Genomic DNA, 24,377 nt, shown 5'->3' on the forward strand with positions numbered 1-24,377 from the left:
CAGACACTGTGCCATTGCAATGCTAACGTGAAACCCCAAAGGCCAAGTCTACTACACAAATGAAAAGCAACCAGGGGTGATGGGTATAAAAAGCTTCTTCCTTCCCCAGAAGTCAGGCACAGCAGTACCACAGAGCTGGCAAGCAACCGAACTTCATCAGGGTCCACTGAAGCTCTGACATCTGCTCCTTCCTCCAGCTCACATCAAGAGTGGATGTCATCTCCCCTAGCTCTCGCTGCTGATCATAGCAGGCCACAGCATCTCCTGGTGGGAAGAAGCTCCAAGGAAGCAGCTGAGAACCAAAGGATGGGTTTTTTTCTGGGGGGTGGGTCTTTTTCCAAGGGCTGCACTGCAGAACATGGAGTCAAGTGAAGGATGTGGCTTCCCCCCAGGTACAGAGTGGAAAACATGAAATCAAAACAGGAAGAGAAACTGCTCTGGAGTGTTGGAACTATGACTCCCTGCAGGTCTTGGGGCACTTCCCCACCATCTGCTTGCTGTACTGAGGTGCTGGGGAAGTGCTAGGAACTCTGCTGGCCACCCTGTTAAGCTGCCTTTCAAACAACCTCATGTGAACCTCCAGGTCTTGATCCAAAACCATAACAACCAGTGTCCGCTCTTAGCCTGAAACCAGCCCCCAACACCAACTAATCTGCATGTACACAGGAACAGAGCAAATAGAGGGGAGCTGGGAGCAGCCACCCGCACCTCTGGAGGACACATCCTGCAAGCTAATGTTTCAAAATTGAACCACAGGGACTGGCCCCCACCACTGGGTCTGGTCCATGGGAAGCTCCCTTCCTGCCCGAGGAGTGTCAGTGTTTGCTGGAGTACAGTGTTTCTTCTTCAGTGTCTGTTTCATCCTGGAATTCATGGCTCAGGAGTGATTTCTTGGAGCCTGTGGACATCATGCGGATTTCATCCTCGTAGTCGTCGTGGTGCTGCCGGAGGCGGTGGAAGCCATCCTTGTGTCTGTTGGACTTGATGGAGCAGACACACCAGATGATACAGGCAGTGAGGAGCAGAGCAGACATACTTGCACCTGCCAGAGACAAGACATCAAAGTTTATGGGAGGCTCCTGAGCTTGCCACCATCTCTCTTCCCTTCCTCAATCACAACCATTTCCTCGCTTCACTGTGACCCTGCTGCTTCCTCCTAGGCCAGGGCAGACATGCCACGCATGACAGCTGCTTCCAGAGCAGGACTGCACTAGCTTTATTTTCTGTGCTCACAATCTGGAGCAGCACCACCGAGCTCCTCTGCAGACTGGGTACAACCTCTTGCCTTCCAGCAGTTGCCACCTTGACAAAATAAGTAAGTACTAATGCTTACTTGGTGCCACAGCACCCTGAAGAAGCAGCAAGATCTAGCTTCCAGCTCCACATGCAACCAGGCTTACCCCATTCCAGGCATGTCAAAGTTCATTCTAAAACCTTCAGACCCCTGGCAACATCCTCTACTTCCCTCCCCTCTGCTAGTCCAGCATCACCAGATCCAAAGGTTGTTGGACCAGTTTGCAAAGACAAGCACATGTTCAGAAGGGAAAGCAGGAGATGGCTTATGTCTTCAGGCTACTTTTCCAGTTCAGTGAAGGGTCATTGCCAGCAAGAACCAGTACAGAAAGCAAAGCTCAAAGCTTTGATCAGTTGTGTCACTTTACCTGCAACAGTCACAACCAGCTCCCTTGGCAGGCCAAATATCCTGTTCTCTGTGTCAAATACAATGAACACGGAGCTGGGTGCATCGTGACGGACAAAGACCTGCAGAAAGATACAAGAGCTCAGAGTGTCTCTAAGCTTTCACCTCTCTCAGGTGTCAAGATGAAAGAGATACTTGGCATCCACCCAGTTCTGCCCTGGTCAGCAAAGACAAGTACAATGGAAAGAAAAGCCACTGCCTGAAACAACCCTGCTGCGCTAGGAAATTCTTCTCCATTCATTGTATCAAGGCAGAAAACCAGGCAGATAACCAACAGCTAAGCACAGCCAAGGCAGAGACCAGACAGGGATGCCTTCATATGACAAGGAGCAGAGGGAAAATCTCCAATACAGGCATTCACCTACCTTGACATGTTTCTGCTGGTACCCTTCAGCTACTGCACTGATGGTGTGTAAACCTGGAGCCAACAGCACATGGAAATAGCCACCTTCTTTAGTAAAGACCCTCAAACCTTCATTAAGAGCAATGATAGCTTTAGAAATTGCCTTGCCACTCTTGTCTTGGACAAAGCCATGGACTCCCTTTTGGACCTGGAAGAAAGCATTTCAAACACGTCACATTCAGATCCACATGTGTGGCACATTTGTAACTAAAAGATATAACTAATCTTCCCCTCAAAACACAGCCCATTCTCCATCCCTGACCCCCAGAACAAATAAAAGTGCACAGCACTGCAAGGACTACTCAGCCCACTGTGAGGCAACACAGCACAGACCATTAACTCTCAGGTCAACACATACTGTGGTCACTTGCTGCCTGTGTTCAATTCATTCCTCATACAGTCTGACTGTCTGTAATTACACAGCACCAACAAAGCCGCAAGGACCCTCCATACTGTTCTCTTCCTCTTCCCCCTTCCCATCCAGCCCACTACCTTCCCTCCTTGCCCGAATTTGCCCCCCAGCTGTGGCTCACCTCCACCAGCATGCTAAGGAGAGATTTCCTGTGCTCTGCCCACAGGCCAGGAAGCTGCCCTGCACTCGGGAAGTAACAGCAGCTGGTATAAACTGTGATCTCGGGACAGTGACCAAACGTGACACTGAAATCCTGCAAAGGCCAAAACCACAGTTACAAGAGGAGGTATTCAAAAAGCTTTGCAGAGTGGGAGGTGTTACTCAGACATCATGTTCAATGCTTGTTTAACAATGCTTGTTTAACAGAGATAGGAAGCCTTGTGCTGTGATGAAGTACCTTCATACTCCCCACATGACTGTGCCACTCAGAGCCACGGATCACACCGCCAGGGATGTTCTCATCTGTGAGAGCAACAACACAGGTATCAGATAGAGTCTAGCACATGCTGGGGGGGCGGGGGGGGGGAAGTAAAGGACTCAGCCAAACATACCTGACTTATTGGGACAGCCTGGCTGGCCCAAATGCATCAGCGGATGGTTGTTTGCATACACAGATGCCAAATGCTTCAGTGTTTCTTTGTTCTCCACTACAAAGAGAAAAATCAGACCTTGAGAGTGCAGCTCCTGCTCCCTGGAGGGGCAGATTCCCATTCTAACCCCAAGACCCTGTATTAGAGACACGTTGTTTCAAGGCCATTCCAGATTTTCCCTAACACTGAAGGTGGTATCAAAAGCAGACTTCATAGTGGCTTTAGCAGAAGAAAGGCTGAACTACAACAGAAATAGTAAGTGTTCTGCCCCCCTGCTGAACCCTGTGAGGTTTTATAGCTTTACTTAACAGACTGTCAACCCCACATACAAGGGGCTGGACACAGAAGGAGGCTACAGAACACCATCAGCACAAAAAAACTCCTAAACCATGCAGTCACGTGGACTTCTGCCCAAGAGAGAAGTCCAAGAAGAGAGAGAGCTCAAGGGTAACTGCATGCAAGGCCCTGGAGATGTTCATCACACCTGTCTGTGATGGGTTATCATATGGGTATGTGACAAGCAGAGATCCTCCATCTAGTGCAACAGAGAGGCTGAAATCCTGCTTCAATATCAAGTTCTCCATGATGGCTTTGGTCTCAGGCTCCAGTGTGTCCACGTACCGGGAATAATTGCCTATAAACCAGAACAACAAATACAAAAGGGAATTGACATCCGTTTCCTCTGCTGTTTGAGAGGCCAGAAGTACATTCTCAGTCTATGCCTGAAATTAAGTTTGTTGCATGTATTACGCAGCAGATGCACCTGACAGGTCAAGTAAAGCATCTAGACCACTCTACCCATGGGGGGAATTCACCTGCAAAGCTAAACAGGTGTGACACATGACTATTTCATATGTGTTTGCTTTCAGTATCACCAATGACGTGCCAATGACAGGTAGTTACTGAAACCAGAAAAGCATGGAAAATAAAAGGAGACTTTCTGGGGAGCATGAACAGAAGGCATTTTTCAGAAATCAGGGGCTGAAAGAAATAAGTTAACAGGAAAAAATATATTATGTGTTGTCCAACCTCTGGACCATTCCTCAAGAGCTCAGCTCTGCCTTTTGCTTGCAAATAGGAAGCTGCAAATTACCATCTGTAAGGCAGATCCAAGCACTGGAAGCTTCCCAGCAGCTCTGCTCCCTGGACTTCAGGGCAGGAGTGCTGCTCTCTGTACAGACAGACTCTGTAACCAAATCACTATACCCAAACCTAGAGCAGCCAGAAGGAGCCTTCACTATTAGAGGGACCCTACACATCACTGTGCTTCAGTTTGCTTTACTTGTGAAGTCTGTGTCCAGATCTTTGCCACGAGCATTAGTCTGGCCTATCTTCGATGTGCAGCCTCTCTCCTGGGCTATCTCATGTCCATCTGGATTCAGGGAAGGCACAATCACAATCCGTGTTCGATCAATCAGCTGCACAAAAAGGAGAAACAGTACATGAAGTGCAATCAGAAGGGTTCATTTGCCTGGATCTCATCCTAGGAATTGCAGTTAGAGGTTCCCACTTGCCCTGAGGATCTCACAACACCTCCCCCACTACACATAGGATCACTGCAGGTCAGTGTTGACAAGGCAAGTCTCTCCCAGTGAGCACTGTTTTCTTAGGATATAGCTGGAAGACTCCAAGATGATCCCTTGCATTGGCTCCTCACCTTCGTAACAGCAGCGTTCTTCTTGTAATTCATGCAAAGGAATTCTGCCAGTGACAGGAGCAGTTCGGTACCAACAGGAGCGTTTCCATGAATACCAGCAACAAAGCGGATCTTCGGCTCCTCAGGCTCAGACTGGTTGGGCTTGTTGGAGATTTCAAGGGACCAGATCTGACGGAACTCAATGCTCTGACCCAAACTGCCAAGAGATGAAAAGCAGAGCGTGAGCTCAGGAACACAGCTGCACCCCTGCCAACCTCCGAGAGGCTGCAAAGGCAGACAAAACACAACCACATCCCAAGAGCAGATCTGCAGCAGCACTGAACAGAATTCACTAGGAACACAGTTTGAAAACAAGCATCTGTGGAAATATGTCCAGGTCCAGATGTACAAGACACCCAATGCTCTGTGTATCTCTATATAGGTTATGATGCTAAATGTGGAACTGCTAAATGCCTCTGGGCTTCCATTGTTGGCTTTGTTTGTGGCTTTCTTCTTCCTTCAAAGCAAGATACATCTGGACATCAAACTAATTTATGCAGCAGAGGACAAAAGCAGCCCTACTTCCAGTAATGCAGAACTTGTTGCCATAGTCATGCCATTAAGTTAGCAAACGGAATGCAAGCAAAGCAGGGAACGCAATCGGGGCTGATGCAACTGGAAGGACAATAGAGGCTACAGATGAGACAAGCAGCTTTGGCATCAGCTGGGACAGCACATGAGCACACTGTGCCTGGTAACAACAAGCAAATGAGGTCCTGGGACAAAGAGATTTGTGCTTTGTAAAGCTGACAGAGGGCAAGCGCTACAGGTCACAAAGAATAGCAGAGGACTGCAGCAGCTGGTCTTCTGCAGGAGGGCAGAGGCCTTGGCTCAGGGCAAGCTAACCCAAACACATCTCACACTGCTGAATCAAAAACTGAAGGCAGGCAATGAAAAAGCCATCTGAGATTTGTAAGCCAAACTGATCAGCTATTCTGGGGACTCTAGCAGGGTGGATGTTAGAAGGGATCTGGAAAACAGAGGAAATAATGAGCATGGAACAGAGATATTTTGCAGACACTGGGGATATCAGTGCTGGAATATCAGCAGTCCCAGGCACCCCTGAGGAACTGACAGCACCCCAGGTTTAAATCAGTAAAATACATCTCTGGAAAAAGCACACAGATGCATCTGTAAGGCCAGTGCTCCACAACCAAGTCCTTGCATGCGGGGCTCCCTCAAACTCAGGGACCACAGGGAAAGGGAGGGAGGAGCTCCCCATCTCTGCACTGTGCTCATGGCTCGTCATTTCACTACCTCCCTACGCCAGGCTGCTGCTCAGGGAGGAGCTGAGCGGTGCTGCTGTGAGTTTTCACCTGGTGAGATTAGTAATGTGGGGGTAGTTCAGATAGAGGCCTCGGAGGAACTCGGAGAGGTCCTTGTAAAAGCGGTATCGGTAGGGAGCGACATTCCCGGAGGAGGTGAGCAGGAGGCGCTCCAGGCCATTCTCAGCAGAGAGGTCTTTGATCAGGGTCTCAAACTCCTTCTCGTTGGGGTCACTGGTGTCCGGGGTGTTCAAGACTGGCACCTTCCCCTCCTCCACTTTGATGTCTGTCCGTGAAAGGGTGAAGTTGACCTGCACCCCACCTCTGCTGCCGACTTCTACCGTCTTAGTGACTGGATCGTACCTGCCCAGGGAAGAGAAGGCACAAGGAAGCATCAAGCATTAGAGACCTCGCACAACAAACCATCCCGCTTCCTGACTAGACACTCACATGAGACTGCTACTGCTCCCAGCCATAAGGGAGCTGTAAGAATGAAGAGCAAGAACAGTTCCGAAGGACATGGGAATGGCAGGAGGAGAAGCAGCAGCTCAGGGCTCAACATGGTGCTGGGCTGCTTTTGGCTCAGGTGTTGCAGGGTTACGTGGCAGACTGGCCACACAAGAAGTCAGGCTGCTTCAAAACAGACGTTTTGGCAGCAGTTGAAGTGATGAAGTCATTTCTGTGGGCAGCTGCCAGCAAGAGAATTTCCCCTAAAGACATTATCAGCTCCTTCCCCACATCACCTCCTAACAAGGGAAGGTTTGGACTGCACACCGATGCCAGGTGAGCACTCTTTGACACCAGGGTAGCATTACATTGGTAAGTCTGCATAGGGCAGAGGGCAGGAAAAACACCCATGTCTACATCTGCTGTAGGGCAGAGGTGATGGAACTACTGACTGGGAAGTCGGTTGTGCTGCTGTTTGCTCACCCTCGGGCAGATGCTGTGATTTTGTACATCCCCTGGACCAAGAGGCGCCAGTAATCTCCATCCTTGTAGGTGGTCACCGGGTGGTTGATGTCAGCAACGCTGATGGTGGCATTCAGGATGCCCCTTCCATCCATAGCATCCAGCACAAACCCCCAGACGCCGCGGTGAACCTGCACACAGACCCACAGCCCTGCTGAGTGCCAGCTCCTCCTCTGGCTCCCACTCCACACATCCCTGTGAGAGCACTGACACCCAGATCCCACCACCTCCCAGGCCAGGAGGTTCAGCATTCCCAGAGACACATTCCGATAGGGCTCAGGTTCAACTCGCCAGCAGCTGGCATGGACAACTATCACCTGATGAGCACAATGAGCAACTGTTTGGCTCAGGGTGCCACCAGAGCACTCTCTGCTCCACACCTCTGTTTGCATACCCTGGGTGTGCAGCACTACCACCAGCCCCAGCTCAGATGGGAACAGCATGTAAGGGCTACTCCAGCCTAGGGAAAACCAAGGCAGTGCTAAATAAAAGGCCCACACTGGCATCACCTGGTTGCTATTTCCATACAGATTTTTTGCATGTTGAGAAAAGGGAAAAGGAGGAGTTGAAACACGTTTGATGGGGATGATTTCTGGGGAGCAGGTACCCAGTGTGGCCAGGAAGCAGCACTCACTTCAGCCCACAGAGCAGTGCATTCATCCTGGCACGTCTAATACAAAGCCCAGAGGCAGCTCCTACAAGTGCTTGAGGTCAAAGTGTGTCTCACCTGCTTCATGAACTGGAGGAGGGATCGGCGGTTCTGCTCCCAGTACTTGGGCAGCTCCTCGGCTTTGGGGTATTTCACACAGCCCAATTCAATAGTCACTTCAAAGCAGTTTGTATGTAAGTAATTCCAGTCCTGCATCCCACCTACAACAGGAATGTGAATAAGGTTTGGACAAGGCAACTGTACCACAGCTCTAGAAAAAAGGTGTATCGGATAGTAGAGAAAGGTGACGTACAAACTACAGCACACATTTTACAGTTGAAGAGAGAAGGCTTTTACACAGGGTAAGATTTAAGCTTCAAAGGGAAGCCAGACTAGCAGGCAAATAACCATCCGCCTTGTAAATACCTTTCATGCTAATACAGGGCTGTAAAATTTTATGAAACCATTTTGCTAATAACCAGAAAAACTACCCTATAAATTCCTTCCCCCAGGAATAACTTTATCTGAGTACATTATTTAAGAGGTTATAAAAGAAACCTGAGTCCAAGTAATCTGGGCTGACCAATGCAGAGTTTGTGACTGAGCAGACTAAATTCTTTAAGTTGTACATGCATTAACTTGGGGGACAAACAGTGCAAGAGGTCTACTTTACCTGGAACGTTGTACCACTGAGCCCCATTAGTGATGCCATGTGGGAAGTACTCAGTGGGGTACATATCCTTACAAGGGCTTCCCTGGTACATCTTTGTATTTTCCTACAAAACAAGATACAACACGTGAAGCTAAGTCTGCACTCCATAGGCACTGGCACTTTTGTCCTAACATGAGTCACACACTCAGGGTTACCAAGCACAGAGGTCCCTGTAGATGTGTGTTTGTATGGCTGCAGCACAAATAGACTGCACCCACACCCAACCCCAACCCCTCCTTGCTCTCCTCCCAGCCCATACAGAGCATTTTCTACCACTCTTCAGTGGGTCAGCTCCTGTGCTCCAGGAGTCATCCCAGCAGAATGTGCCTGTCTTCCCGTTAGAGCTTTACCTTAGAATAGGAAAGTGCCAACTGCTGAAACACAGCATCATCTGGGGATTTACTGTATATGGCTACTCCTTGCTCATCATCATCAAAGGGGTAATTAACCACCAGAGAACCTGCAAGGGAAACAAGCTTTGACTCATACTTGCACACTTTCCAAGCAATCCCTCAGCCTAATAGCAGAAATGTTTCCTTTCCTCCAATCAGTACCAGTGTTCTGCTTCTCAAGACTTGGCATTAAACAAAGCATTAAGCCCAGAGGGTAGAAGAGATAACAAAAGCACCGGAAGAGAGAAGATCACACCCAGGTGGGAAGGTGAACCCGCACCACAACACATCAAAGGTTTGGCTCTTACATACAGGAGTGATGAGCATAACCTTAGAATAATCGCTTTCAGAGGAGGGAAAGCAAGGGGAGGGATTTCCTAGAACATGCACCATGCTCCTGGCCCAGCTGCTGGAGTTTTTCAGCCTTTTGGAGCTAATTGCAAGCACTGACAGATTATAACCCCTTTGGCTTTCTGAAGCTTTCCCCAAGCAAGTTGCACTAACAGCACTGTGGAAGCCCAGCCACCACCACTGCTGGAGAACTGCCAGCTCTCGTACCCACACATGGTACCGCTGCACTACAGAATTCAACACACTAGCACGAAGCAGCCACCTGCACGTTACCACAGCTACAAGCCAGCAGACAAACTGTCGGGGGAATAAGCTGCAATACAGAGATTTAATTCACATCACTCCAAAAAAGATAATTAAATTACAGCAAATGTCATAGCTCTGCCCTGCGACTCAAGGCAGGGAACCCTCAGGATTACATCTTGTTCTCTTCACTCTATAATTGTTATGAAGCCTTTAACAGCTGCAGCACTGTATCACATTCCCAGATCCAGCTGCTGAGCAACCGCTGAGGAGAGCACCCATCCCCATCTCCCAGTGGGCAGCGTGCTTGCTACTCCCCAGAGCATGCGCTGTCTCCAGAGAAGTGGCTGGAATCCTCCCAGCAGCATCTCCAACTCCCTACAAATGTGCTGGGAAACATGGGTTTCACCCTCATTTACTCTTTGTGTAAGCCCTTTGCAAATGGCCTTACTCCTGTTGCAGGAACCTGATTGCCTTCACTAGAACACTGTGGAGTTATCCCTGCAAACTCCCATCCCGTGCACCTCAGCAGAGGAAGGAGCTGGGTCTGGCTGCCGTTACCTCCGTGCAGGTTTGCCGAGAGCACAAATGGGTGAGTCTTTAACCAGGTCATGACAGCGAGAGTTTCTGGCTGCAGAGGGTCTGTCACATGGACAAACTGATCTGGGAAGTTCCGGTTCAGGTCGTAGTTGTTGCTGTTGTTCCTGCCAACGGTGCCTCCTCTGTCTCCTGCAAACGAAACCCAAGTTCAAGCTTGTGCCCTGTGCGAGTTCTTACTTCAGTGCAGAGGCTTCATCCCCTTACTACAGAGCTTACAACAGTCAATGAATGGATGACAGCAGCGAACACAACAGTGCTGGCTTCTTGCACCCCAGACTGAGGGGACACCCATCTTCTCCTCCAGCAAGAGGCCTGCTCTGCACACGGAGGTGTCTGGGGGTCCTCTCTGCGGGTGCTTGCACAGGCTCTCAGTGCCACTCAGTGTACCACGAACAATGCCAGAGCCGGATGTCGTGACCACAGCAACCTCAGAGCTCACCTCCTCAAACCAGCGGGACAAGTTCTTTGCTAAACCCAAGCAGACCTCTGCTTCCAGAGAAATTACTCTGGACACACAGGCTTTGTTCTGCCAACGTGCAAGAGCCACGAAGTTTTACGGACTTCCCTGCGGGCTGTTTTTGCCAATTTCAACATCACGATAGAAGTCTATATTATCCTTGGACGAGTGCTCTGCAGACAGCCTGGCTCCCACATCACATGTTACTAAGAGCATGGACCAAAACACAGCAAGCAAGAGCTGTGTCAAAGGAATGTCTTTTTATATTCAATGAGGCTTGGGATAGCCACAAACCATAAGGGGACCTGAAGAGGGGCAGCATATAGCAGTGGCTGAAGCATAAGAGCTCTCTCCAACAACCTCAAGCATCAGTCGACTGCCCATATCCTGCAATGTGGGTTCACCCACTCATCCCACACACGCACCATGACCCTTCCCAGCCTCCCTGTGCAGAGACCACTTCTCCTCCAAGACGACTTCCAGGTTTCTCAGAGGTAACAAGAGCCCAAAAGCTTCTTTTCAGAGTTAGAAACCCCCCAGATGTTTCAGCACAGGCAGCAATACCTTCCTGGGACTTCTCATAGCCGTCAGGGTTCATAGATGGCATGATGTGGATCCGCGTGTTCTGGACCAAATCTGTCACTTCAGGATCTGTGCCAAAGTTCTTGCAGAGGTACTCGATGAGGTTTAGGAGAAGCTCTCGCCCCACAACTTCGTTCCCATGCATGTTCCCAATGTACTTGAACTCTGGTTCACCTGCAGACACAGGGCCACACCAAAGAGACAATTATAACCACTTCATTAAAGCTTGGAGACCTCTCACCACCCTTTCTGCAGGTCATTTACCTATTTACCCTTCTGCTCCCTCAACACCAAAAGGGTCTGTCACCTGCATTTGTGCCTCAGTAAAAAGGATTTCCCATGTTTTACCTGCTTCGTGGACACCAGGATTGTCAGAGATCTCCATTACGTAGAGCTCCCGCAGCTCCACCGACTTGCCCACGGAGTAGAGGTGGGTTATTTTGGGGTACTCGTTGGCGTAGCGCCGCAGGAAGATCTCCATGTCTGAGAAGTGATGGTGGCGGAAGTCCATGGGTTGGATGGGTTGATGGAGAGAGGTTGTGCTCGGGACCTCTGCCTGCGCAGGGGTGGGGGTGATGGTAGAGGCAGGAGCAGACGTTGCTGTGAGCTGCGTGACGTTAAATGATGCCACTATTACAGTTGGCTGCAAGGAGAAATCCACTTCTGTTGCTGCTCCCTCCTTCACCTCGATGTTCTCTCTGGTCACTGGTGTGTAGCTGTGAAATAGACATCTGGCTTCAGCAAGGAGGCTCTTCAGAACCTCCTTCCTCAAAGCCAAAGCCTCCTGCAGCCTCTCCACCACTCCAGTTTACTCTTCCCACCTGAACCCACTGGGATGGACCACGCAAGAGATTCACCAGAGAACAAGCCTACAGGACACATCCCACTGCTACCAGAGCCAGCCACGCTGCTGTCCTTGCTGTGTCACAGAGGCAGAAGCTCCTGTTCACAGACTCACCGGGAAAGAAGCCACAGGCTCTCACAGGTAGCCTAGGGACAAGCTACACCTTCACACCCAGACTTGGGACAACACAACTCTTACTGGGGTGACCCTACTCCACTTTCTCCTTTTGCCTAAGAATTTAGATGCAGATCAATACAAGCAATGAAATGAAGGTGACAAATACTGGGCATCCAACAGCACTCTGCTGCAGTGGGGCGTGGGGTGAACAAACACAGCTGCACCTCTAAGCTGGAGGCGTTCACTGGCCCTTCCAGCCAAGCCCCTTAAATACACAAGAAGCTTTGGGACAAGAAGTACATGAAGGAACACAAGTAGCTGGCAGTGTGGCTTGCAGGCTGCCACAGTGACATTACCCCATTACAACTGCAGTCACGTTGTAGGTCCCAGGCACAAGCAGCCGATGGTAATCACCAAATCTGCCCGCAGTGATGTTGTGAGCGATACCAGCAACAACAATGGTCGCGTTCTCCAGGCCAGCTCCACTGACAGCATCCCTGACAAAGCCTTTCACACCAATGTGGACCTGAGGAAAACAATGCAAGAGCCTGGCTGAAGACAGGCAAAACAGGGGAACCACATCCCCAGCCAGCAATCCCCCTGCGCTTCCCCAAGCACAGCAGAGGACACCAAAGGGAAGGCAGCAAGATCTCAGAACTGATCCTCCCTAACAAATCCTCTTAATTCATCAACACAGCAACGTGAACATAGCAGGGCTGCATGCTGTATCAAGGGACAAAATGCAGCTCCTTTCCCAGCCTAAACTGTCACCTACTCAACTCATCCATGGGCATCTGGAGACAGATGCAAGCCAAGGTTTCAGCGGCGTTGGTGCTTTTGAACATCACTGGAGATTCACGGCAATGAGGCCATACAGATACTCAGTGAGCACATTACTCAGCAATAACTGCACTGCACCCCACGAGGCCGCTCTCAGGGGAGCTCTGCTGTCTTGGAGGATGTGGGAACTGTGGCAGAACCACAGAGGCACACAGCAGCTTTCTAGCCACCAACCTCTGCACAGCACCTGCAGTTGTGTTACCACACACAGCAAACCAAGCCACAAGCGAACACGGTGCTCTCAGCCCACCGTGGACACCCGGGTTTCCCATGCTGCCAACACTACCTGCTCAATGAAGGCAAGGAGAGAGTCCCGGTTGTTCTCCCACTCCTGCTGGAGCTCAGAGGTTGGAGGATATTTGCAGCAGGACAGCTCCAACGTGATCTCAAAGCAGTTGGCCCACACGTAGTTGTAATCCTGCATCCCACCTGAGAAAACGAGGAAGAGATGTCCCAAAAGCAACGCACAGACATCCCACCACGGGAGGCACGCTCTTCCTTGTCCTTCAGCCCCCCACAGCATCTCACCATGATGCTACCCTCGCTTCAGAGCGAACAACCCCGATCAGATCATCATGACAGCCTGTGCTAGGGAAGATTGAGCTCAGTTTCACTCGGTAACTGGCACGCTGGGTCAGTCAGGCACAGACAGCTCAAAGATGACAGTCCCTTTAGTCTCACTGCTCTGTCAGCTGAAAGCAGCAGCACAGCACTCAGGGATTCATACAGGTTCATGTTACTGTGAAGACATCTTCCAGACACTACCAATCCAGGGTGCCAGGTCAGGCACACCAGAGTTTGAACACGACTGCCACCGAGTCCTTCCCTATGGATTCCAAGCCACCTTTAGACTTATGGGGTCTTCCTGCAAGAGAAGTTACTCCACCCAAAATGCGCTTCAGGCCTCTGATACAAAAGAATCCACCAGGCTATCAACCTGGGAGGTGGCAGCTCCAATCTGCAGGCCAAACTCAGCTTCAAGGACCATACAGCTGTTCTCCCAAGAAACCTCTTAGCAAAACTCTAGACAAGAGGAAGCAACACCTTCCCTTCTGTACTTCGCCAGCTGCTCTCTTCCTCCAAGTAAAGGCTCTCCATCTACTTGATATTTAGAGCAGCTCTAGCAGAAAGCCTGACAAGCTCTGATATGGTGTCAGTGTGGACTGAACTGCAGCAAGTCACCCTCGGGAACCTCGCCTCTTGATTTCAGAGGGCAGCAATGACCCCTCACTCCTGAGGACTCCTGCAACCCCCCAGCGGCCAGAACCGGACCCAGACTTGTCCTCCTGAGAAACTCCAAATGGGAAACGTGCTCTTTTCCCTGAGACCCTCAGCCAAGTGACCAGCCTCCTTCCACATTCCCTCTCTAAGGCAGCAGTCTCCATCAGTTTAAGGATGTTGCAGCACCAGGGGACAGTTTGCTAACGCAGTATTACACCAGCCAAACCTCCATAAGCACCAGAAACCAAGAGTGCACAGAGCTGCTTCCCCAGTACTAAGCTCATCTTGGTATTCTTCCCCTTCAGAGAAACCACAGGCACTGCTATGAATCAAAAAGGTCACCTTGTTCCAGGAGTGTCCTGACTCTACTTGAAGTTTACATTCAGCCCTTAGCAAGCAAACCTGTTCCTCAAGCAAGGGTGAACCATGCGCCAGCAGGACACGAGGGCCGCAGGTATCACCACTCATCATCTGGAGCTCAGACTTCAGTGTGCTGCTGCAGACTGCCTATGTTCAGCCCTCTGAACATTCGTGGGAGCTTCCAACAGTGAAAGGCACGTTCCAAAACCACCACAAGTCTGTGAAACCGGTTTTAGAGGCACCCTGACGAATCCCACCACATGACTGTAGCCAGATGTCACGGCCACATGAGAAGATCGTTCCCACCACCACATCAAGCAGTTGTGCCAGCATGGAAAACACACCACACGAAGTTTTACCCATGCTGATGCTCTCTTCTGGGTTACACCACCTTGTTCAGTTACAATCCAGGCAGACTGGCGTGCCATGGCCTTCGCCACCACCTCCTGCATGGCTCCATCCCAACCTGCACAGCAGGGCCTGCAACTGCTCAGCCCAGAGACCTCCATGAACCAAGTGAACAACTCCCACCACTGTCAGATGGATGCAGTGACCCAGGCAATGGATCCCTTCTGCATGAGCTGAGGATGTCAAACTGGCTCTCAGAAGCCCATCTCTCATACAATAGCTATACATTTGCTCTACAGGAGGCAACGCAGACTTTAGGAGGACAGAAAGCAGCAGCCAGACTGCAGCTCGTGTCATGGCACCAGGCTGCAAGACCCCAGCAGGCAAGTGATAAATGAGTACTTTGTGCTCTCCTCCTTTGCTATGCTCAAAGAGCTACATTAGTGCTATGGTAACAAACCTCACTCCCTTTGTCTGAGCAGTTTCCTCACCATTCACAAGTGAGGGACCCTCAGTGGTGTGGCCAATTAAGTGGCCAGAACGGATCAATACCAGGATGCAAATGCACTACCTGGCATCTGCAGAGCCTGTGTTAATGCACGGCCAGGAAAAGCCATCAGCAGCACCTTACCAGGAAGAGGAGGCTTTTAATAATTGTGGTGGCTGTGGGCACTCACTCTCCCAAAAGGTCAGGGACCACTGTTCCGGGTTCAATAGCCCCACTGCACTTGGGTGAAGCAGAGGTGGACTGACAGCACGAGCAAGGATTTAGAACAGACCCCTGGAAGACGTGTGGGATGGTGCCACAACAAGGATGTCCCAGCTCCTCTCAGTTCTTCTGGGAACCTGCTGCTAAGTGAACAGGAAGCTTTTATTGTAACAAATCCATCGCCACGTGCAGCCAAGAGAGCATTGTACAGGCCAAGAGCAAACCAGGAGAGAGACTTTTCTGTCCAGCACGAGGGGCCTAAAAGTGTCTGAGGACTTCAAAACTCTCAGACTCAGTTCAAGGGCTTAGAGGAATAAGACCTGCAAATCTGATGCTTGGTTCAGCTCCTGTTACCAGGTTCAGGGAAGTAACCCAGTGTGGGCTGCCCTCACCAGGGAACACCATGCAGAGCGAAACAATTTGCCAACCCATAACCATCTGCTCCTAGCAGGATGCTAATGAATTTGAAAACATCCATACGTGAACCAGAGCCATTATGAAGCGTATTTAGGGCTTCATCTGCCATTCAAGCAAATTTAGGACAGATGCTCACCCATAATAGAGCAGCAACGGACTGAATTAGAGCTTGCTCCATCAATCTTGCTCAAAAGTAGTCCATTGCATGCTTGAAACTTTGGATTGTATCCACTGCTCATATTTGGCCTTCAAACGGCCCCGTTGCAGAGCACGACAGTTATTTTTACAGCATATGGAATGACGTGGTTTTCCATATACCATCTGTCCTGGATATATAGAAGATGTGGAGGTGTGAAGAGATCTGTACACAGCCTACCACTAGCAGAGCACTGCATTCAAGAGGCAGCACAGAAAAAGTACACCCAAGGCAGGGGTGTCAGACAACAGTGCTTCTACTTTACCTACCTGCTTGGGTAATAGCTGGGGTAATCCCAGAGTGTCTTTTACCCCACACTGCCTAAAGCTTTAGCCTCCCATTGAAGCATCATACCTACTCTGCAAGGAAAGGAAAGCAAAGCAAAGCAGAAGTGAGCAGCTTCCAGTCACAGCAAGTCGGTCCTGGCTGGCAGATCACAGAACACTCAGAACAGACCTCTCTCCTGCTCTGATCCGCTCCTTGAGCGTCAGGACTGCACTTTGGGCAAGGATCCCAGACCTCCTGCAGCACAAGTGCTGCAGAGCTCACACTGACAGGCATGCCTCTGCTCCCTGCCAAGCTCGAGCAGGCAGGGGAGCAGGGGAATGCAGCTCTCGAGAGTCAAGCCTGGGGAGCCAGATACCATAAATACACCACATGCCAGGAGAAGCCTTCCAGGGCAGCCAGGAAGGGCTCTATTTTCAAACTGCACTTTGCAGAAACCTCTCCAATTCCCGCTCTGCTGGAGCAGACATTAGGAGATAAGAGACCTGCAGCTAAGTTAAAGCAGAGAAATTGTCCTGTCTGCTCTGCAGAGAGAGCAGATGGCACACAGGAAGCCAGAGATGTGATTAAATATATGGCACAAGTCGCTTAGTCTGTGGACAGAAGTGATTGTCTCACAGCATGAGACCAGGGGGGCAGCAGTGGCAGCACCACACAAGCAGAGGAATGTGCTGGTCCATTAGTCTGCAACCATTAAAGAGGTGGGTGAGGATGAGCCTCCAGCTCCAGCAGCTGCATCACACAGCCCCGAGCAGCACTGCCCTGCAGCCTTCCTGGGGCTCTCCAAGGGGAGGGCAGAGTCTTCCCAAGAGCTGCAGTTCATGTTAGATGTGAAAAGAGACCTTCAAACCATCAAGCCAATACTCCCCTCAAGAATAAAGAAAAAGCTGCAGTAAGGATTTTATGGAAACACTTACAAACACATAAGGGCAGCCAATTGTGCACATTCCAGACAGACACGGCTGAAAACTTCTACCAGAGCTCACACTGTGCAACTGCCTTCTGCCATGCTCAGGAAACAGCCACCACAGCGGTACCACGAGCACCCACTGCTCTCAGCACCCATTTTAATTACTCTGATGCCACTAAAACCTGCGTGGAAGCTCAGTGGGGCTTGTTACCACAGCTGAAGCTACCGCTAAGCACACACGAAACCTAAATCCACTTTGAACTTCAGAAGCACCTTCCAGTACAGACCAGAACTCGGCCATCAGAGTCAAACTAGCAAGGAAAAGAGCTTTTAGGAAGGGACTGCAAACAACACCAACCCCTTCCAAGGCTGCCCACAAAACAGCCTATTGAATGTTAAGCTGAATTCAGTTGCAGAACTGGGCTCTTTACAAAGTAAAGGCAGGCACATCCTTCCACAGTAAGACTTGAGCAGTTTCTTAACAGCTTTCCAAGCATCATCTGGACCAACACTTGCATGCGTTTTCTTGATTCAAACCAGGCATTTAGTAGTTAAAACCCGCAGAGGTTAAAAAGGAAGGGAGAATAAGAACATGTATAGCAGAGATAGCCTCTAAAACCATCTCGGTGGCAGACGTGCTTATCTACAGCAGCTGGAATGCAGAAGGCAAATTCAGCTGCCTGGCAAAGAGCCACCTTTTCTGTGCACACTTGACCTTACCAATTACTCCTATGGTTTGTACTTGCCACCTCGGCTTGACACACACAAGAGGCTGTTTGCAAGCTCAAATGAAAGTTAATGGGGTCTGGCACCAGCCTAAACCTGCACCGGTTAACTCCAGCACAATGAATCCCGTGGCAGTTTGCTTTCCAGCTTGTTTGATTCCACATGAGAAAACGTGGCAGGAAAATTTCCACCTGTGGAAACATTATGTTCCCATTTCTTTGTTTTTCCTGGCTTCACTTGGAGCCTGCATTCTCTCCTGGCACAACCTGATCTAGAGGCCACAAGTGAGTGCCCTGCGCTGCTCACACAACCACGCGCTCCGCTTACCTCCTGCAGGATACTGGGATTTCCCCAGCCTCATTCCACCACACGTTTAAACTCTGCAATCGCTGGGAAAAGCCTCCTGGTCCCTGTGTGAGCCTCAGCAGGTTTAGCACAGAGCTGAGCGAGTCAGATGACTCAGTGCAGCCACCGTGGTGGTTCTGCTGCTTCTGTCACACTGCATACACCTGACCCCCCTTCACCTGCTCTTCATCCACGACTGGAAATAAATGTTAAACCCCAAAGGGACACAATAAACTCATACAACATCAAATCACACATGTACCAGCCTCCGGTATTGGGTGGGTCAGCTGTGGGTTAACCCCTCAGCCTGGAAGGTGCTCCAAGGGCTGCCACCATCCTCCACAGCTGCATTTGCAACAGCAGTAAGAGGTTAATTAGAACCATAGAATCAACTAGGTTGGAAAAGACATTTAAGCTCAGCAAGTCCAGCCTTACTGCTTCAGGAAGAGCCCACACAGGCTCCTCTCTGCCACTTCAGCAATGCTCCATTCCGAGAGCTGGTGTCATTGCACCTTCTATAATGTCTGCCCGTGAACCACCTGCAGTCATCAGAGCTGAGCCCAAGACCATGGCTTGTCACAGCAAAAGGGTTTATTTCTGCAGAGGCTGGATGCTGGAGGCTTTTGGACAGAATAGAAACCACAGCGACGGCAGCACAGAGCAAACTGGTTTTCAGGTCACACTTTGCCACTTCCCGTGAAAGGAAAGGAGGTGAAACCTCCTGAAAGGCTCACACATCAGTGCCACAGCCATCAGCCAGGCACCTCACATCCTAGCAGGACGATGAAGGAGTTAACCCTGCAGCAAAAAGTGCTGCTCACGAGGGGCCCAGAAACACCGGCCCAAAGCTTTGGAACCACTCACCCCACTTCACTCCAAGGGCAAAAAACCGTAGAGCTGCAGCTAACAAACCTCCTGACTGAGGTGTTGGCTGGTAACAACCGCCACCAGAACAAGGCAGCACAGATCATCCAGGATATCCTGTTCCTTCATAAACAAATTCACCAGATTACACAAACCTTCCTCCTGCTGGACTTTTCACAGCAGCAGAGTGAGCCTTGAGCCAGCAAACACCATGGCCAGCGTACTCGAGAGGGTGGAAGGAAGGAGACAGCTGCTAAAGAAAGAGATAAAACTGCATCTTATTTGATCACTGAAATCCTGGGGAATGATTCAGCCACCACTGAAATCAAGACTTCCTCTTCCAGCACGGAGGTGATGTGTTCAGGCCAAATAACAGATCCCTCTCCCTCCTTCTCAAGCAAGGTGGATGCACGGTTAGCACAGGACTCAGCTCTGGAGCCTTGTTTTGGGCAGGCACTGTCTTACTAGTTTGTTAAGCTGTAAGCTCTGAAGGACAAACAAAATCCCATGTCACTGCTTCCTCAGTGCTGCTGCCATCACCCCTCAGCCCGAGCAGGAGGGAAAGCAAAGCAGATTGGGCACAGCAAAGCAACACAGCTTCCTCACATCATTTCTGCAAGGTTTCTGTGGTGGCCTCACCACAGGAGTTCCTGCAGTGTCTGGAGAGGCCGTGGTTGTACAACATCCGCTGAGGAGCCCGGCAATGGTGTCACTTCTAAAGACACAGCCAAGATTTCCCTCCCCACCAGCCCACAAATACATTTCCACCAGAGCCTCTCATCACATGAATTATCATTTAAATCCCATTTCCAGCAAAACCAGCACACACAGAGCAGCCGCTGCATGGCTAAGCCAGGCCAGTCACCTCCACACGTACAGGGTGGGGGCACCTGGGGGTAAACTTGCTGATATCAAGAGCTCTCCTAGAAGCCCCAGAGACTGAACTGCAGATCCCTTCTAGATCCCACCTCTCCTCTAACACAGGTCTGAAAGCAGAGCAGTCCATAGGAAAGCTGTCCTCCCCACTTTCAGAGCAGCAAGGTGAGCTCAGACCACACATTTACATTTTATATAGCTTTACAGCAGGCTACTCTATAATAATTTACAAAATTACAAGTTTGAAGGCTAAAAAAAAACCCTCAAGGAATACCGGCATTGGTTTAATGCCTTTAACAACAGTTTCTTCTTTCCTGTATCAAAATTCAGTAACCATCTAGAGAGCTATTGACAGTTCACTTGGCAAACGAAGCCTCTTGCATGCAGGATGCCTCTCCAGCATCCAATAAGGTCAGGAAGAATCCTCCAGTTTGCTGTGATCTCTTTCCTTCGAACATCTCCCAGGCTGTGATTCATCAAGCCCTTACTGGTGTGCCTGTGATGCTACCTCCCTTCATTTCGAGCTGCTAGAACGCATTCAAAGCTAAAAATATCACTTCCCCCACCATCCTTTCCTCTGTGATCATCACCACTGGTTTGGATTGCAGATCCCAGCGGGAGCAAGGAGCTATTTCTATGAGTGGTAGGCGACTTAGAGCCAGAGTGACTTGTCAGCACATCTTACCTTCTACATCATACCACTGAGCACCATTTGTGATACCATCTTGGAAGGTCTCTCTCTCCTCGCCAGGACAATTGGGTCTGCCAGTTCTCATTATGGGGTGATGCGACGCATAAGCTTTTGCCAAGTACCTGAAGACCTCATCATCGGCTGATTTACTGTAGACTCCTGTGGGCTTGTGTGTGGGAGAGTCATCATAGGGGTAGCTTGCGACCACTGAGCCACCATGCAGATTGCCAGAGAGCAGAAACCTGGGATTGGGGAGGATAAAAGGAAAAAGAGAGTCATATTGGAACAACTTCAACAGGATGCTGGCTACAGCTGCCCAACCAGTTATTCTGCTGCCTTCCCACCCAAACCACGCTCTTGGGAGCCTCCAAACTCTATTTGGGATCAATGAGGCAGAACGTGCCCACTGGATGAGCTGCCCGAGTGGCAGTGACACTTTGGAAGAGATCAGACCCTTCTCCATCAGCCCTGAGCAAGGAGAACACCCACAGGGCTGCAGCTACACCAAGGTCATGTTAACAGATACACACACGCTCTTCATCTTTCCACCACATAGAGCACTGAAGGAAAAGAGTCCTCCTTTTCATCTGGTCAAATGGGATTTAGTTTGTTGATAAGAGGTAACATGACCAATACCTTTACTTGCTTAAAATAGCTCACATGAATTGCATTACACACACAATCTCTTTTTTAATCAAACACTTGTGTTTACCCACTCATTTTTCTAACGCTGGTTGTGTTAGCCTGATACAATCATACCAGCATTAACTGGTGCTGCCAGGTAGAGGCAAACACAAAGCCCCATGTTCTTCCTGCTTCACCCTGGCTTGGAGGCCAATCCCACCTCCAACACAACACCTAAAAGCCTGAGGTATTTTCAAACTGCTATTAAGAACATGCATGAGTTTCCTTAGTAACTAATTCCGAGTTGAACCAAGTCTAGAGGGATTTCGGTGCAAACTGCTGCATCTGAGCTGTCCTAAAGGATCCCTGGGACAAGCCATTACTGACGCAGCACATGAAATCCCTCCAGAGCAATAACCCCCACGGGCACTGCATCCACCAAGCTTTAATAGTTTGGCCAAGCACATTTCATCCCTAAAACTGAGCCAACACTATCGAACACCAAATGTCATGTGCTTTGGTTTGATCTTACCAACAAGGCAGATCAGAGGTGGCAGGCATCCCATTCCCACTTCTCCCTCTATCTCAGCTTTAGGAAGAGAGCCACAGTTTGTTTCAGTGTGCTGCATTCTGGTTTCCTCCACACACTTGGTCACACTGACCTCAGTGGTTTGGACCTTCCATAGCTCTCTAAAGAATCCTTGAATGGTTTGTGTTGGAAGGGACCTTAAAGCTCATCCACTTCCAGTCCCCTGCCATGCGCAGGGACACCTTCCACTAGAGCAGGGTGCTGGGCTTCAAAGGCACCATCTTTCCTGCCGTGCTCTGGGCACAGCAGCTTCCCTCCATTCACCTCCTTGGAGGGTGAGAGCCTGAGGGTGAGCACAGGGCTCAAGGCTCAGTCCTGCATCCCCAGGAAAAGAGATGGCAAAGAGAGCTGCAGGAGTAGCACCTGGATGAGGAAAGGCTGCTGCACAGTGTTATTGCTAAATCCAGGGAATTTTCCATGAAGCACAGGGATGGGGGAAAGCCCTGTTCAGCACAGCTCTCTCAACATGCTTGTACACAGACCAGCTGCATACTTAACCTCCCAATGCTTTAAGCATCCTACAGCTCATGGTGAAAACACTGCTAACTCCAAGAGCAACACACACACACACACAACCTGATGATGAAGCGGGTAAGGAGAATTTTCCAGCTGTGGGCTCTTGGAAAAGGGGGACACACAGCTGGCCACAGAGGCCGGGAATGCCTGTGCCCAGCGGGGCTACTATAGCTCCTTGCAGGTGCACAGCAAACCCCAGCCCTGTACAGGCTGGCACAGGAGCGTCAGCCCGGGCACTGAGTGCAGAGCAGACCCGGGCTGCGATGAACACTGGGGAGAAATTCCACAGCACAGGGAAAGGCTGAACGCAGCCCGGAGCCCCCGCGGAGCGGAGCCAAGGCTCTCCCTCGGAGCGGAAGAGAGGAACCGGGCGGGGAGCCCCGGCCGGGCCGGGTCACACTCACTTGTTACGGCTCATCCAGTTGATGAGGGCTCGCACCTCGGGCACGGGCTCCAGGTCGGGCTTGGCCGCCCCGAATTGGTCGGGGAAGCTGCGGTTGAGGTCGCGGCCGCGGCTGTTCTCCCGGCCGCTCTCCGCGCCGCCGCCGCGGCAGTCGCCCTCCCGGGCGCGCTCGAAGCCGTCGGGGTTGAGGCTGGGCAGCAGGTACAGGTCGGTGCTGTTGAGGAGGCGGCCGATGCGCGCGTCGCCGCCGGCCCAGCCCCGCACCAGCTCCTGGGCCAGGCGCAGCAGCAGCGGCCGCGCCAGCGGCTCGTCCCCGTGCATGTTCCCCACCAGCTTCACCTGCGGCCGGCCGGGCAGGGCCGCCCCGCCGAGCTCTTCACCGTCCCTCTCCGGCGGCAGCCCCGCCGTCAGGCGCAGCACCCACAGCGGCCGCCCCTCCACCGAGTCGCCGATGCTGAAGAGCCGCGCCAGGCCTGGGGGGGCCGCGGCCGCCAGCGCCCGCAGCGCCTCGCCCAGCTCGGCCGAGTGCAGGTACCGCAGCGCCTCACCGGGCGCCGCCGCCTCCGCCTTCTTAATGTGGACAGCGCGGGCCGGGCCCAGCAGCACCGCGCAGAGCAGCAGCAGCAGGAGGAGGAGGAGAAGCAGCACCGGCGGCGCCCGGCCGAAGCCCCGCTCCGCGCTCGCCATGGCCCCGCCGCTCGCCCGGCCTCGCCGCCCCGGGAGCCGCCGGGCAGCCGGAGGAGGCGGCGGTGGCGGCGCTGGCCCCGCCCACGGGCGGGCACTCTTTCCGCCGCCCGCCAATAAGCGGCGGCCGCGGAGGAGGAGCCGCTAGAGCGGGGTGGTGAGTGACCAATGGGAGGCTGCAGTGACCGGCGCATCACGATGGGGTGGGGCGTCGAGGAGCACTGTGGCGCCCCCTGCGGGCCGCGCCGCTACTGTGGCCCGTGCTGCCCCGGCCCTGGTCCCGGTCGCAGCGGGGAGGGACGCGCACGGCGCTGGTGGCGAGCGGAGGCCAACGGGAGCGGCTTCATGTCCAGGAGAGGGGAATTTCCTCCTCTCCCCGGAAAAGAGCTCAGCATTTCCCCTTCCGAAAGCCGCGCAGGGCCGGGGCCCACGGAGCCTGTGCACTGGTGCAGCAGATACCAATAATAATCCAAGACCAAGTTACTGCGTACGGTGGAGCAAGTTCCAGCACTCCTGGTGTCTGCCCTCCTGTGCCACCAGCTCAGACGGGACCTCAAGGGGAGTAGAAACATTTTCACACCATTTGATGTTCTGTGCTGCATGTTGCTCTAGTGCAAGCTACTGCAGGACTGTGCGCCTGAGGAGATGTAGAAATAGTACTTGGGGTTTCCTCCATTCAGATCTTTGCCAATTCCTTTGGGGGGGCAGGCGGGATGATAAGGAATAACAAGCAGAACAGCTTACTCTGCAAAAACCGTGTTGCAGTCCATAAAATGTCAAAGCGTCCATCTC

The 24,377-nt window shown here is 51.4% G+C and overlaps 1 protein-coding gene across 1 annotated transcript; it reads right to left on the reverse strand.

Annotated features, from left to right (window-relative positions):
• Positions 1–323: 323 nt before the first annotated feature.
• On the reverse strand, positions 324–23,588 carry CPD (carboxypeptidase D). The gene is made up of 21 exons (XM_062622484.1): positions 22,903–23,588; positions 20,764–21,011; positions 13,108–13,250; positions 12,338–12,507; positions 11,369–11,736; positions 11,003–11,194; positions 9,943–10,110; positions 8,746–8,855; positions 8,357–8,459; positions 7,762–7,904; positions 6,996–7,165; positions 6,117–6,428; positions 4,762–4,957; positions 4,387–4,522; positions 3,589–3,738; positions 3,066–3,161; positions 2,912–2,976; positions 2,636–2,767; positions 2,065–2,250; positions 1,662–1,761; positions 324–1,042 (listed from the first exon to the last, which is right to left on the reverse strand). Exons 1-21 carry the CDS (start codon positions 23,586–23,588, stop codon positions 816–818), a joined length of 4,101 nt encoding a protein of 1,366 aa, XP_062478468.1. The 3' UTR covers positions 324–815.
• Between the last annotated feature and the right edge of the window lie 789 nt (positions 23,589–24,377).

The sequence above is a fragment of the Pezoporus occidentalis genome, unplaced genomic scaffold (genome assembly GCF_034315485.1).
Source record: "Pezoporus occidentalis ecotype Australia unplaced genomic scaffold, CSIRO_AGI_Poc_V1 ctg241, whole genome shotgun sequence".
Classification (NCBI taxonomy): domain Eukaryota; kingdom Metazoa; phylum Chordata; class Aves; order Psittaciformes; family Psittacidae; genus Pezoporus; species Pezoporus occidentalis.

Coding starts and splice junctions, on each gene's coding strand:
- CPD (XM_062622484.1), bottom strand. CDS start 23,588: ATGGCGAGCGCGGAGCGGGGCTTCGGCCGGGCGCCGCCGGTGCTGCTT. Junction 12,508..13,107: donor TCCTTGCCTTCATTGAGCAG/GTAGTGTTGGCA, acceptor TGTTTTCCTCAG/GTCCACATTGGTGTGAAAGG. Junction 2,251..2,635: donor TCCTTAGCATGCTGGTGGAG/GTGAGCCACAGC, acceptor GCTTTCTTCCAG/GTCCAAAAGGGAGTCCATGG.